General features: G+C 45.3%; 1 protein-coding gene across 7 annotated transcripts in view; it reads right to left on the bottom strand.

Annotated features, from left to right (window-relative positions):
• The window catches only part of EXOC6B (exocyst complex component 6B), a 306,224-nt gene that overhangs the window by 247,136 nt on the left and 43,825 nt on the right, over positions 1–15,263 (bottom strand). For all 7 annotated transcript variants that reach the window (XM_075092267.1, XM_075092268.1, XM_075092270.1 and 4 more), the window contains exon 2: positions 6,299–6,464. In XM_075092267.1, coding sequence (XP_074948368.1) covers positions 6,299–6,464 — 166 coding nt within the window. The remainder of the gene's footprint in view (positions 1–6,298; positions 6,465–15,263) is intronic.

The raw sequence follows: 15,263 nt of genomic DNA, 5'->3' as shown, positions 1-15,263 counted from the left end.
CTATAAAGTTCAAATATTTTCTTTTAGATCTTCAGATGCATCTCCCACAGGATCACTGCTCCTGGCTTGTACAAAAAGGTATTTTTATATACCTGGTATATACTTGGTATAAAAAAGGTACATCTTTTCTTTACTAAACCATCTTTCTATATGATCCTATCAAGCTGGGGCTCACAGGTCAAAGATTTTCCCACTTTGCAAACTTGCAGGCTCCCTGAACACGCAAGACCACGGCAGTTCAGCCCTTCACAGCTCCAGGCATCAGTTTGACTCAGTAAAGACACACACGAGAACAAAGCTAATTTTCAGAGTCATCAGGATAGAAAATAAGCAGCTTACACATTATTTAGACAACAAGTAGAAAGATGACTTTGGGAACTCTCCTGAATACTCATGCAAGTTCAGACAGGAGAAGGTTTGTAAACAGAGATACCATCTTCTACAGACCAGCTGGGATAGCTGAAAAAAATTAAACAAACTTTCAAGTAAACATGCCCAGCTTCAGGTCGTTAGCAAACACAGCCAGTTAGGAAGGTAAATACCAGCAGAGGAGGACTGCTCAGAGCTCAGGTGCCTCACGTCAGTGGGAGACTACCACGCCATAAACCTACTTTTCTTCCATAGAATACTCTTTTCACAGCTACTGAAGTTGTAAATATCCATTTCCAGGCTCGCCTCCGCCAGATGCCTCAGACATCTCTAGTTTTACTCGGGCTTACTGTACAGTGGAAGCTGCTGCTGGAGTTCAGCCGGCATCATCAAATTTTATGAACTAGTTCCTGTGTGTTTTCAGTTCTGCTCATTCCTTAGGCAAAATCAGTAACAGAGCTCGGACGACAGCATGATGCGACACGGAGCTCTCAAAGTACGTTCAGGAGCATAAAGCTCTCACAAACCAACTTAAGATCTTTGTTCCCTGATGCTTTTTAACAACGGCAGAAACAAGCTGAGTTTTTAATCAATGTCCCTAGTGAAGGAACATCATTTGAGGCCTTCCAGTTATCCAACAGACCACGGATAGTGCACGGAGCAGCAGCAAGAGCAGAGCAAAGCAGGGCAAGCTTCGAGGCAGATTCAGAACATCATAAGACTGGTTTGGGTTGGAAGGCGCCTTCAAAGGCCATCTGGTCCAACCCCCAAGGTAACAGCCACCTCTTTCCTTTCTGAGCACACCACAAGGCAACCACTTTAGATAGGAGGGGAGTGTTGTATTAACATATACAAAACTGATTCAGGATCCCATTTGTTTCCTGCTGGCTACTAAGAGATACTGGGCAATGACGATTTCCCAGACCAGTCCAAAATTTCAACAGGTCTTGCACGGAGAGGTTGGTGTGGCTTCACCGAGCAGAGCCATCCAGCCTGTGAAGGCTGCCTTTTGTTTTAACGCTGGCCATGCTGGTTTTTAAGCTTACCATGATGTAAGAAGAGGAGTCATCCCATGATCTCCCCACACACAGTTGCTCTGCAGCATCTGCATCAGATTGCTTCCCCTTCTGCAGTAGCTTCAGCTCTCCTGGCCGCTTGCCCTGCGCAAAAACTGCTCATTTCCTTTATGATGTATGGAGATTTTACGAGCAGGAGCACAGCATCTCTTCCAAAGATTATTTTATTTCCTTATATCCTGAAAATCCCACCAGGAAAAAGGAATCCATGTAGGGTAATTTAAAACTGCTCCTAAAATAATGCCAAGGCTGTACTAGTCTTCTGTGAAAATTACGTATCAATCCCAGCTAAAGCAAAAAGTAAGATTATATCCTGCCCTTGCACACTAAGAGTTTTCAGGGGGCGGGGGTTGTGTTTTGTGTTGTTCTTGAGCTCTACATCCATCCACTGAAAAAAAAAAAAACAAACTATGATTATTTATATAGACTCTCTGTAGACACGTTGAAGCTTTTCAGACAAGGAGTTTTTATAATCTAAGACAGACGCACAGCATGGGGGGACAGACAACAGGTGGGCACGTGTGAAGAATGAGACGCTGAGATCACACAAGAGGCTTACGGATGCTCAAGTCGTTAGTTCATTCATCTATATACGGAACATGTGGTACGGAGCAGAGCCTTCGGTCTGGGGCTCTTAAACGTCGCTCTGCTGTCATTTAGAGAGTGTCAGAGTGATGAGGGAGGGGAGCAAAGGGCGCTGGAGAGGAATCCTGGGAATGGGCCTGAAGGGCACCACTGTGACCCCACACAGCTGTGCTGACTCCATCCCTCTGTCCAACACCCACCTACCACTGATTTCCACCCTCCCTAAGAAAGGGAGGCTAACTACAGAGCGATCCTTCAAGTCAGCAGTTTATGAACTTCCCAATCCAGAAGATGCACCCAAAGACGGGGTTCGGTATCCACCACTGCAGCCGTTCTTCCCTCTGTGTACCTAACCCCCGTGGGAACCTGCTGTGCGGCCGTTGCACTTCTATCGCCGCATCCAGGGGCGGCAAGATCCCCCGCTTGGTTTCGCACGGGCGAAGGTGGGCTCCCCTTTGCTCCAAGCCAGTTGCCTCAGTTGGATTAGATCTGCCTTAATCTGAATGCACTAAGCAATAAAAATTGCTTCCTATTCATTTTCTCCCACACACACACTGATAACTTCATAGACCTTACGACTGCGCACAGTAGTGCTAAGCATGGGGGCAGAGAAGATTAGAATCGCAGATGTCTTTTCGGAGAAGAGCCTTTTTATTAATCTCCATTCAATAGCAGCAGGTGTGAAGCACTAAACTTGAGCAGAGAGAGCTAGGACAACAAATGACTCAACAGCTCTTCAAAAACAAACGCGGTGATCGCAGCACATCAAACTGAAGAGCAGCCAGCGCTATGCTGTCACTAAGAAAGCAAGTATCGTATGAGTACGCATGAAGAAAATCCTACAACACACCTGAAATAACCCTTCTACACTATTTCACTGGTGACTGATTGCTGCCCCAGCTTAGAAACCATGTTTGTCACCAAAAAAAAGCCCAAGAAAAACCAAACCCTCAAAACCCGTCAACTGGAAGGACTTCAGAGTAGGAAAGTAAAAACGGTGAGACGCCTCGGAAGCACGACCCTTTAGGATGGATTTGGGCCCCCTCTCTTACAGGGGACAAGACCAGAGAAGATCATTCCCACAACCTCTTATCTGTAGAAGACACTTGCAAAACCAAGAAGGAATAACCTCTCTTTTGTGCCTGACAGGTCAAAAAACAGTAGACAAAAAAAGACTCTTCAGCTGTGTGACCCGAGTTTCCTAGAGAAGGACGGCCAGCAGTACCTGGGGGAGGGCTAACACTGGAAGAGATTAGATAAAAATCCAGCAGGAATGACACAGCTAAAGAACAACTTGCTTAAAAAAAAAAAAAAAAAGATGGACTAGGTGATTTCTTGAGGTTGCCACCAGCCCTGCGACTCTGTGATCCTTTCCCCTTCACACCCCGAGTCGTGTTTTCCAAGGTGAACCATCCTGATGTAGAATCTACCTGTGCCCTTTTAGTTGCCACTGGAACCTTTATGAGATGGAACGGCCGGACTGGTACACGGTTTCCAAGATCCAGGAGTACCGTGCATTTATAGGTTTGAGAATGGGTCAACATCACGCTACTCGCTTCCTATTGAGGAAGGACATTTATGCAGTATAAGATATGAGATGGTTTAAGATTTATAACACAAAAAAACAAACCCCAAAGCAACAAAATTTTCCTTTGAAACCACATAAGAAGTTAAATGTAAAGAGAATTGCCCTAGTGAAGCTGTATAGTTAAAAAAAAGAATAAGCAAATGCAAGAAAAGGTTTGATTTTTAAAATAATCTGGTTTAAATATCATCCGAATTAAGGAGATGTTGTTTTGAAAAGGTATCCCATCTATTTTCAATTCACTTTTTTCATCCATACGTCGATCATTAACCAAGTGCCCCAGCACCTCCTGAAAACAACACGATGTCGCCTAGTGCAGAAATTCATTGCAGAGGAGCTCCTCTGCTGATCAAGAAGATAAAAGTTCCCACTTCAGAGCTGGTCCTTCGCAAGGCACAAAAGCCGGACAGCAAGTTTAGCGATACAGTCCTGACCCACGTTTTAAGCTGATTTGGGGCCCCCTGAAACGCAGCGTTACAGTACAGAGGGAGGAAGGCAGCTGCGATACACGTGAACGGGGGAAGAGAACGCATCCAGCTCATATTTAGTGTATGCACTCTTGAAACAACAAACATTGATATTTCTGCAAGCGTGATATTATACAAAATGCCCCAAAGCTAAAAGCACACGGGTCAAGATACATGCTAGAGATGCAACAGGGAGGGCATTTATTTTATTGCTGGTTGCACGTATGTTCAAAGGCCAGCGCTATTGAGAAAAAGACCAAGATCAAATAGAGACTGAATAGCTGGAACGAAACACACTCTCACCACTGGACCCACGGATGATTCCCTAGGGAAACCCTTACAAAGAGGACTCAGTGTTTCTCAAATAAGTTTCTGTGTATATTTTTCCCATGTGCCGTTTTATAGATCACATAGTAATGGAAATCAAGAGAGATCCTGAGGGTACAGAGATGGACTTCACAGTGCACCACCAACAAAGTAGCTGTTTGAGAATGGGAAACAGCAACAAGCCTTTGCAAACAAACAATGTGGAATTCTTGGCTAGAAACAATAGCTTTTTTAAAAAAATAGACTTGTTTCATGGTATTTCCAATGGCCTCATCCTGCAATCAACTGCTGGATGAATCCTTGCCACAGAAAATGCCTCTGTAATAATACGGGTGCTTCTGGCACCAGGACACCCCCCCATGAAGGTGTTGCTGCGAGCATGCATCCGTTTGGGGGATGGAGACCTGTGTGTGTAACGCTAGAAGCCTGCTAGGAAATGCCAGAGGTAGCTTGAAATGAATAAATAAATGTAGGAAAAGCAGCGGTCAGCACACTGAAGTTAGAGTTCTTCCTTCGTTTCCAGAAAACTTGCTTTTCTGAGATTTTTTTCCCTCCCTGTTTATAACTTCATCATTCCTAATGCCCAGTGAATGATCTCCCACACTCCTACACTCCCAGAAAGCTCTTTCTCAACAGGTCAGACTCTGCTCAGCCAGAAAGACTTGCTGTGCTGGTCTCCGGAGGCAGTCCATGCCTTTCTGGGTGCCACACAGGGCAGCCCTGTTCACCGAGTGACTGTTCTGGGAGGTTGCTTTCGGTTTTCAAACCAAGGTCACACCTTGCTGCTGCAGCAAGGGCTGCCACAGCAGTGTCCCCTGCCTCGGCTCTAATTTGTGCAGGAAAATGGGGAAGGTTCTCTGACTTCTGACACCGATTAAGTCATTGCTGTGCTTTTTTTATATGCCCCAAATTGTGGAATACGTGTATTTTAAGGCAGAGCAGCCAAGCTTCAACTACAAGCCCACCTGGCCCCTACACATAGGAACCCCTCCAACCTCTAGGTCCTTTTCCTCCCCAGACACCTGCCTGGTTTCCTTCCCACCACTTATCCACATTCTGATCCTACAAATGGCTTTTCCCACATACTGCTGAACACAGGTTTTCAATAAATAGGTAAAAATTCCACCTTTCTCTCATCCACAACACTTGGAAAGCTGTTACGTTTCACTGTTGCCGTTCCCAGCCCTCACCACTTCACCTCCTAGTTAAGCCAGCCGAACCTGGAGATGCTACTGAGAAAGAATCAAGCTGTGCGTTTGTTTACGCAGCCTTTCAGTGAAATTAGTGAAATTAGTTCACTACTGTTCCTGCTTACACCTGAACACCTGACAACACTCCGACGCTCATTTGCTTTTTAAATATTAACATTTCACTTGCCAACACCGGGCAGACACCTCGCGACGGCAGAGTCAGGTCTGCATCAGGCCTCTTTGCTGATCTGCCTCAGACATGACACTACCCGTCATGAGAATTCAACGTCAGATGGAGCACTAGAGTAGATGCTGCTATAGCAGACGTATTCTTGACTGCAGAGCTTATTTTTGCTTATGAAACTAGTAGAAGGTATTCCAGGAGAAGCATGTTTCCTAATTCAGAACAGGCTTAGCTTTAAGCCTTCTCATGCTTTTAATGTACCACACTTCCAGTTTGCCCAAATAATTGTCAAACTTCAAATGACTAACCTATTGCTACAGGGAGAACAAAGCCTTTTTTTTTTTTTTTAATTATTCTTTTAGATAGAGGAAAAGAGACACCCACGTGCTTTCACAGAATCCCAGAGCAGTTGAGGTTGGGAGGTCCACCCGAAGGTCATCTGGTCCAAGCCCCTGCTCAAGCAGGCCCACCTAGAGCCAGGTACCCAGGACAACTTCTAGATGGTTTTCTCTTACCTTCAGTTTTTGAGCTTCTCCTCTAACTTTCAGCAGCTCCGTGATGGAGTCCACAAAGCCCTGGTAATGGAAGTTGCACATTTTCTCAATCTCACGATCATGGTTTCTGATCCGTGCTTCCAGTTTCTCCATGAAACGACCATGTTCTTCTCCATCATAGACAGACCTAAAAAGAAGATGCCAATGTTGGTCAGGATTCCAATATCTCTTACTGTCATTACTTAAAAGAAATATCCAAAATATGAGCTTTAAAAAAATAAGAAAACAGTCCTGTGATAAAGGGATAATTCTGCTTTTTATTTGCATGTGCCAGGCACCAAACTCAGGTTTGAAAGTCTTTCTATTCCCGCCTTTTCCTTTTTTGACCTGTCAAACACCAGCTTGATGTTCCCTCAGAGGCGGCAACACAGATGAGCCAGCACTGAATCATCTGAAGCAAAGTCTTTACGCTCTAGCTTTGAGCTCAGCCATCTCCGATGGCGCTCTGCTCTCGTGTGCAGTAACGCTGAGCACTCATCTTGGGCAATTTACTGGGTTCTCTTTGTGCTTCTGGGGGAAAATCTACGACGGAGAAGTATCACCTATACCGCTGCCAAAACCCAGTCCCCTTCGCACCCCTAGTTGTGTCAGCATAGTTAGTGTTGCCAAAAGGGCAACACAGCCGAGAACTACCCAAACTGAAGGGGATACCCCAAGCCCAGACACCGTACGTGCAAGCTGCAGGTAGCCCATAACCTTTGCTGCAAGCAAACAAAACCACTAGTGTTAAATTTAAGGGTGGAAATTAAAAAAAATGTATATGTATCTCCTTGATATTTTCTTAAATTCCATGTCACCGGGAAGAGAAGCTTGAATTGCCACATTAAAACACTTTTCGTTCCGCCCATTAGCACCGCTCGCTGTCTGGCAACGGTGATTATTGCCAACGGTAAAGCAGCCTAGAAAGCGACTCTCATCCGCGGAAAGAGCTGCTGTGCAGAAGCAATAGATCATAACTGCAAAATAAGTGAAAGTTATTCTAGAAAACAGAGGGATTGGGTCACGCCCTGAAACGGTATGGGATTTTATGGGGGTTGTTGTTTTTTAACAGTAAACACATATTTTCTATGGAGTGTGGAAATTCCACCCTTAGACTTGTCTTTGTGAAGTTTTAGTGTTTTGAGGAGCAGCGTTAACTCCTAAAACTGAATTATCTCCCAGTCTGAAAAAACTAAGTATGCAGCGAGCTTACCGTACCCAGTCTGAACTTATACTGTGTCAGAAAGTAAGGCTAAATTAATTATTCACTGGACTCCATACAGCAATTAGAGATAAAATATGGGGAATGACAGAGCTGTAACAAGCCATAAGTATGAAAAATAAATTTTTTTTAAAATTACTAATCGCAGCAATGACAAGCAACACTTCGGAAAGAACCAGAACTCGATGAATCCAATGGGCCACATTAAATCTGTGCGCCTGCAGAAAGCAATGTGCTCCTTCGGCATGATCTGTGTTCACAAGTCACTTTGGCAAAGGTGGGATTCTCCAATCCACAAAGGTCTCAAAGTAATTAAAAAAAAAAAAAAATACCAAGACAGGACTAAAAGCTGGAGGAACTCTACTTAATTATCATTCTTTGAAACCTGCCCTAGCAATTTCAGTTATACAGTTTCAGGAAACCATTCTCAATAGCAAAAAAAAAACCAAAGAGACAAATTTTTATAAGCCTATTTAAAACTCAGTGTAAAACAACACAGTCACCAAGAGCACAAGTCTTCAAAGGTGACCACATTGTCGTCTTTATTCCAAGGTAGAAGCTGTTTGGTGCTAACGGTGGAAAAAAAGAGATATAACTTCCTAAAAGCAGACGAATGCCACCACTAGCGCGATGCTCGTGGTTTTTCCTTAGAGCTTCGGGGAGTTTTGCTGGGACAGGAGGAAAGTTGGAGGCAGAGTGCCATCTAGTGCTGCACCGCGTCTTTGCGGGGTCTCATGAAACTCAACCCAACCTCTGCCCTGCCGAACTCTTCACTCAAAGATAACTCACATACAATAAGCAAATAAAGCGAGACAAGGTGTGTTTTCATTCAAGTACAAACTAAAAAAAAAGCCAACAGTAATTATGGGTGCAAGTGAATGTGTGTGCATTCAAAGAAAAATACCATCAGCGTTTATAGAGGCATCTATCAATGGAAAAACCACCTCGAAATTGTAACTCTAAGAAAAGTTTCCTTTGAAGATGGCTAGCCTAAAACCTAAAAGGGTTTTAGTCATCAGACCTTTATTAAGATTTTTAAAACCAAACTCTAGTATGAAAAAAAAAAGTTGGTGACAGGCAGCAACAAAACGCAGCATCTTAGGGGTCAGCTTTAGCTTTTATTTAAACCCTGCATCTTCTCTTTTGAGCTCCCCTACTCATCTACATCCCTCCCTCCGATGCAGAACCAGCATCCTTCACTTCCATCCTCCCTGAAACACAGACAAACAGGCAACAGCCAAGCGAGCCCCAGACCAAACCGCACTCCAAAGTTTCAGGATGTCAACTCCAAAGCTACGGGATGTCCGGTTCTTGCTCCGTAGCGAACATCAGCACACAAGCTGACTACGGCGACTGTGCAGTGACCCTCAGCTCAAAATAAACAATGCAGGGATTGACTGCAAGAAGAACAAATCTCTCCCCTCAAAACACCCCTCAAGTCACTAACTTCATCATCATCCCATCATCATCTTTGGTTCCTGGCTCTGGTAGAGATCCACCTTCCTCAGCTGTGTCTGCCGCTGCCCGAGCTACAGCACCAGTCTTGGAAACCCATCCTTGTGATCCCATACCCTTGACGACCGTGCACTGTTACCTATCTAGCAGTGACCAGTTTTCTCAACACCAACTCTGGTTCACACCTGATCCACCCAACCGAGCACCTTTATTACGTATTTCTTCCCTTTCAAGATTACCACATCTGGGGCATTACACTTCCCACTTCTTGCCCACCGACCCTTTGGGACACCCACCGCCTTGTTCTGGATCGACAGGCCCCTCCAGCTGCTCCACCTACCTCATTTCTTCCGCACCTGCACTCTGCTCCTAGCAGCATCTCTCCTAGCTCAAGCACTAATCATAGCCTGATCTGGATCTTCGGTTAACCGGCCTGAAGTGACTAGTAATGCAGAAGGTATTAGAAGGTGATGCACAAAAAGGTTTCTAGGCAGGAAAAATAAAATCTTACATGTATATTTATGCCCACTAATAGTCACGACAGCACACAATGCAAAAATAAAGTAAGGAAAACAAAAGTAAAAATTAAAATTGGTTTGGGCTGTTCATTCTTCTGGTTGTAAATAACAAAGCACTGTGACAATGCTATAGAAAATCATCCTTGAGGCTGTTTTTTTTTTTTTCTTTGCTATAAAAAATTGCTGCTCTGATAGCTTTAGTAATAAGCCTCTGCCACAAAAAGCCTTTTGGTTAAAAAAGCCTGAGAAAGAGAGGTCTGTCCTGCACACACTTATAATGCCGGAGCAGGCTGTAATTCTCCGATTGAAGACTATGCTCAGCAACAGATTTGTCTGGTTTATTTTTTTTTTTTTTAAAGTACACTCACAAAACAAAACCACTTAAGATGACTTTAAAAAGTTCTTGGATTGTATTCTTAAGTTTCACAATTTCTGCATCCATTAAAAAAATCCACTTCATTTTTTTTGTCGGGTTTTTTTTGTTTTTGAAAAGGTCAACTGGAAAAGTCTTTTCAGGAAAGCCGTAACAGGCAAACGCATCACGAGTTCCCACCTGCAGCCTTGCGTTATTGCCACGTTTCTCCCCCAAAACAGGGACAACCGAACCTGGCCCACACCAAGCAGCTAAACTATTAGCAACGGGGATGCCGCAGGCACAGACCTGTGGCACGGCCAGGTGCTCAGGTGCCCTTGCCATGTTCCCAGCAGCAGAAAGCGAGCAGGAGCTCACGCAGAAGCACAACGTGTTGATGCTGAGCCTTTCACATCTTCCCACTCCCCCCACACCCCAGCGCCTCCCTCGCCTCTGCCTGCACCCGGCCCGCGCGTTGCAGTGGATACTGTGCTGCCTTCCCAATCGCTTCATCATCCCCAAGAGCAAACACTGGGGGAAGAGCAAAGGTTTGGGGAACACAGCCCAAGAGAAGGCTGAAAGAGACAACAAGGTCAGCTACAAATCTCCTGAAGATGCGGTCAGAGGCAGGACATCTTGGGTCCTGCCGCCAAGCACCAACACAACCTACGTTCTCTCCAGCCGTGCTTCAGACACGCCATGCGGCTGTCTCAGGCTGGCAGGTCCCGTGCCAGACACCATCCACACGTGGAAAGAATGCCCAAGGAGCTTAAAGTTATTGTACATGTATAAATTAACGCTAGGAAATATTCAGGAACTAGCTTTGCATGTCCTCCCTATGTCTCGTGCTCAACTGGTTAAGGAGAGGGCTTCGGGCAGTGTTGGAGAAGGCCAAGCCGCGAAGCTGACCCTGCAACTTCGCTCCCAACGAGAGCTGCCTGCAGGACAGGGACTCAGAAGGAATCTAAATAAATTCAGCTGAAAGTACAGAGGAGGGAAGTCTCTGGGGGTGAAATGAAAGAGATCTGGAACAATGCAAGGAGGACATTCTGGGGACAGTGGAACAGAAGTGACTCGCTTTTGTTTTCAATTAATAAGTGGAACAAATTCCTGAGTCTGTTGTGGACTTGAATTTTATTTTTTTTCCCTCCCCTTTAAACTTCTGTAGTGGTTTTAATCCCTCAGAAACATTTTCTTCTCATTAAGCTACATAAAAGCATTAGCAGTTTGTTTAATCTTATTCTAACTTTTGTAATAAACAAATTAACTACTGAGCAATGCAAAAGAAAAAATTATTCAAGAGTGGTGCCACAGCTCCATGGAAAAAAGGTCAAAGAAAGTTTGCGAGACTAATACCTGTTTAATATCTTAACTGTCCGAGTTCACAGCTGCAAGCCTCGTGCTTCACAGAGTTTATCCGTGTACTGATGCAGCACTAGCAAGCTGTACTCTGAAGACACCCCACTTACGTGGCCTGTTACACCTGAAATTACCTCAGTGGAAGAACAAGCGCAGAATTTGCTCCAGTTTCGTTCTGCTAATTAAACAGCATTTAGGCCCACTCTGTTTTGCCGTATCACCCACATAGGTTTACGTTTATGTCATGAATACAGAGAAAGAAGCAACTTTTTCTTTTTTGGAGAAGTAGAAAATGTTTAATCATAAATGCTTTTCATTATTACAGTTCAGAAAACATTCCCGCATGTATTTTTCCTACTTAGACCCACCTATCTTGCACACACCACCATCGTATTTTCAGTCTGCAACAGAAATCACTCCGATCACTGTAAAATGCAGCAAAATAGCCGCGTTACCCCATTATCACAAGATCCTGGAGTAGACGACAGAGCAGTTTCTGAAGAGCACCACTATATTATATGGCAGGATAACCCTGGTTTAAGAGCTGGGAACACCTTGATTTCAGCAAAGTCCTGGCACGGCCCCGGTGGGAATCCTCACAAGCGCTGCAGGAGGAACGCAGCACAGAAAATTACCATAAACCACATGCGTGTGGTACACAAAAACCATCCTAAAAACGATGTTACTTGTCAATGACTGGCCTCAACCAGAGGAGCTTTTCATCGGGGTTTCTACAGGCATTTGTTCTGAGCCTGGTTTTCTTCAGCGGTTTTATTAGCAAATTGGAAAATATAATGCAAGCTGTACTTTTGAAACATGTTGGTAACACCAAAGTGAAGGGCGTCGCAAGCCTACTGGGAAGCGGCAGCCAAAGACCTCGAGAAAGAGGAAAGCGTTTCCAGAAGTCAAGAGGTCAATAAAGGCAAGCGCATGGTAGTGACCCAAGGAAAGGGCAAAATCAGCAGGACAAGTACAGCGGGATCGGAGGGGAGGGACCGCAAACTCCGCACCAGCGACCTGCCGTGGCACCTTATCGATTGGCCCACGCAGAACCAAAGGAATTGGGGATAGATTTGAAGAGAAAGGGCTGCCAGGGACACGGGAAGCTCAGAGCCATGGAAAAAGACCTCCACTGCATCGAGGAGGGAGGAGGGTGAGGAACATTGCAGACTTGTTATGGGAAGGATGAGAGCGGATCAATTTGCAAAGCAATAGGTTAGATTTTGTGATAAACCGAACCTGAAGATAGTCAAAGCCCTGGAACAAAGCACACGGGGACACTGGAAACCCCCTTCATCAGAGTTTGAAAACAAGTTGAAGAGATGTTTGTTCAGGGATGAGAGAAGATTTGATGCTGCCTTGAGGGGGGAAACAGGCTGCAGGACCTCAAACTCTCAGGCAGCACCGCCAGCCTGGGGTGGTAGAGCAGTTCAACAACAGTTAAAATACCTTCTGGCATTATTTTTTTCTTTTTTTTTTTTTTTTTTTTAAAGGCAGGGTCAAAGCATTAGAAACCTCACAGAGCCTCTCATCCCTGAACTGCCAGAGACCAGAGCCGAGCGTAGCACAGGCAGGAGCATCAGTCTAACCTCACACCTCCCACACCCTACACGAGAGCCATTTCAGCCTCACCAGAGAAACACACCATAAACTCCAAATGACTAACAGAATAAGGCCGAGCAGACCGAGAAAAAGCCAAATTAAAACACAATTTATCATGCACATGCAGAGGTACCTGCCACAACAGCACCCACGAAGCCACCACTGCAAGAGCCAGGGTGGGTATAATATCATGAGAACAGAAGAGAAAGCATTGCGTGAAAGCAAAGTAGGGATATTAACATGCAAAACCCTTGTCTTCTGGAAAGTATCTTTTATATTACAGTCTTTATCAGCACCACATGAGCTCTAGTCACACCTGAGCCCAGACACTGCAGAACAAGCGACTCTACCAGTCCCAACATCAGCGTAGTGATTTAAAACTTACACACAGGAGTACCAGGGCAAGGCAAGAGGCAAACCACCCTCCGAAGCCACTGCTGGACTGAAAAGTCTCCCTGAACCACCAAATTCCAGAAAGCATCAGCCTCTGTGTTTCAGCCCATACCTACAGGTTGCAGGAGAGGGAAGAACGGGGAAGAAGCACTTCCTAAACTGGATACAAGATGCCAATATTTTTGGTGCAAATTACCCCCTTCTTAAAAAGCTTTTAATACCCTCTCACCATCCAAAGTAAAAGCTAAGACATCAAGTTAAAAACCACGCACGCTGCCCCTGTCTCTTTCAGAGGGAACACAAGGTACTGCAGTTTGGCCACGTCTCACTCCCCGCTCCCAAAGTGCCGCGCGATGAAGACCAGCTCCATCACAAGGGTGGCAGTTTCGGAGACAAGCACTTTCTGCTGGACACCACTCTTCTCTCGCTGTGCTATTTACCCGATCAGCAGCACAAGAAAGGGGAGAAAACAAACACTTGACAATGAAAAGAAAGGCACCCTCCCAAAGCAGCCACAAATCAGATTACTGATAACAGAATATAATTTTTATGAACTTTACAGAACTAATATTTTAGCCGTTACATCTATAAAAGCAGATTAGATTACCACAGAAAAATTTTAATGTCTATACTTGCTGTGTTATTGTCCAATAAAAGGGTTTTTTCCTACTAACAAAGTTCATTTTGTTGTCTTATGCATTGTTTAAACAAGTTGATGATTTTTTTTTTTGGTGCATTCTTGGCTTTAAGTCTTGGACCCTCCTTTCTGCTGTGAAGCAATGTTGTCACAACATCCAACAGAGGCACAACAAATCCTCAAGACATGCACGATACTAAAAGCGCTGCATTCTAAAAACCACACAAAGCGCATTAAAATTGACAGCAGCAGGACTGATAACTTCCACGCTCGAAGCGTGTGTACCAGTGCCTCTGCGAGAGGACCGGGGCAGCAACGCTAGCCAGCGCGACACACGGATTGCGCGCCGCTCACGCGTGGCCTTTGAGACCAGAGCAGCAGCTTCGCCGCCTCCATCACCTCCACGGGCGGTACGGCGTGCGAGGAAGCAGCGCTTGGCATGGACATCCCTGCCTGGGAGCGTGCGGCGCTCAGCGGCACCAGCTTCCAGCTCCTTTCCTCTTGCAGAGGAGCACGGTTCGTTATCAAGGTCAACTCAAGGTCTCACTCGCAGGCAGAAGTTGAATGAGATGGCACAATGCAGCTCTTCGCTGCCAACTCATTGTGTCGAGCGGTTCCTGACTTTCAGCAGCAGATTTGCGCTCTGCACACAGCTCTGATGGGGAAAAAGCTCTGCCAGCTCCTGCTCCAGTCCCACGAACAACTTCTGCCTTCCTGCTCCAGCCCTTCTACCCTCTCCCGCACCACCAGTGCCCCAAAAAAAGAGTGAGGCTATTTCTAAATGTTTTTGTAACCTTGATCAATTCAGTCAAACCAGATTAGGACTAATCACGCAAGTGGCTCCAGAAAGAAACTTTATGCAACAGGGACTTCTGGCAGAGACAAGCACCTCGCTGACCCAATTTCTCCCATCAGCACAGCCCGAGCTAGAGAAAGCTTGCTCTCATTTACAGTCCAATAATTGCTTTCTAAAATTCACATGCAAGTCTCAGATTAGAAAACACGTAGGCTTCAGCTGCCTAATAGGGATGCCTGGCACCCTTTGGGACAGCTGCCTAGGGAATGTCAACCCAACACAGGGCCTACAAAGGACCGGTGGCTTTTTAGAGAGGTAGCTGGAGGCCAGCCAAGATGCATCCCAGCATCGCAAGCGGCACCAGGTACCTCTGCTTCTGCAGCTGAGCGTCTCCCCGCGTGCGCTAGCTCAGCTTAAGAATGAGAAGTCCTTTGGTTCACTTTGAGAAGACTTGGGTCGCGAACACGCAGTTACACATGCCAAAAAGCAGAGCGGTTCTGTAGGAGACACGCTCAGAAATCAACCTGATTTGATGAACGTACAGGAAATGGCTTCCCCAAAAGATAAAACTGGGAATGGAAGAATGCATTTATGCATGTTACCTTCCTCCTGT

The sequence above is a fragment of the Phalacrocorax aristotelis genome, chromosome 4 (assembly GCF_949628215.1).
Source record: "Phalacrocorax aristotelis chromosome 4, bGulAri2.1, whole genome shotgun sequence".
Lineage (NCBI taxonomy): Eukaryota > Metazoa > Chordata > Aves > Suliformes > Phalacrocoracidae > Phalacrocorax > Phalacrocorax aristotelis.
The sequence above is the reverse complement of the archived record's forward strand: the minus strand, read 5'-3'. Positions and strand labels throughout refer to the sequence as shown.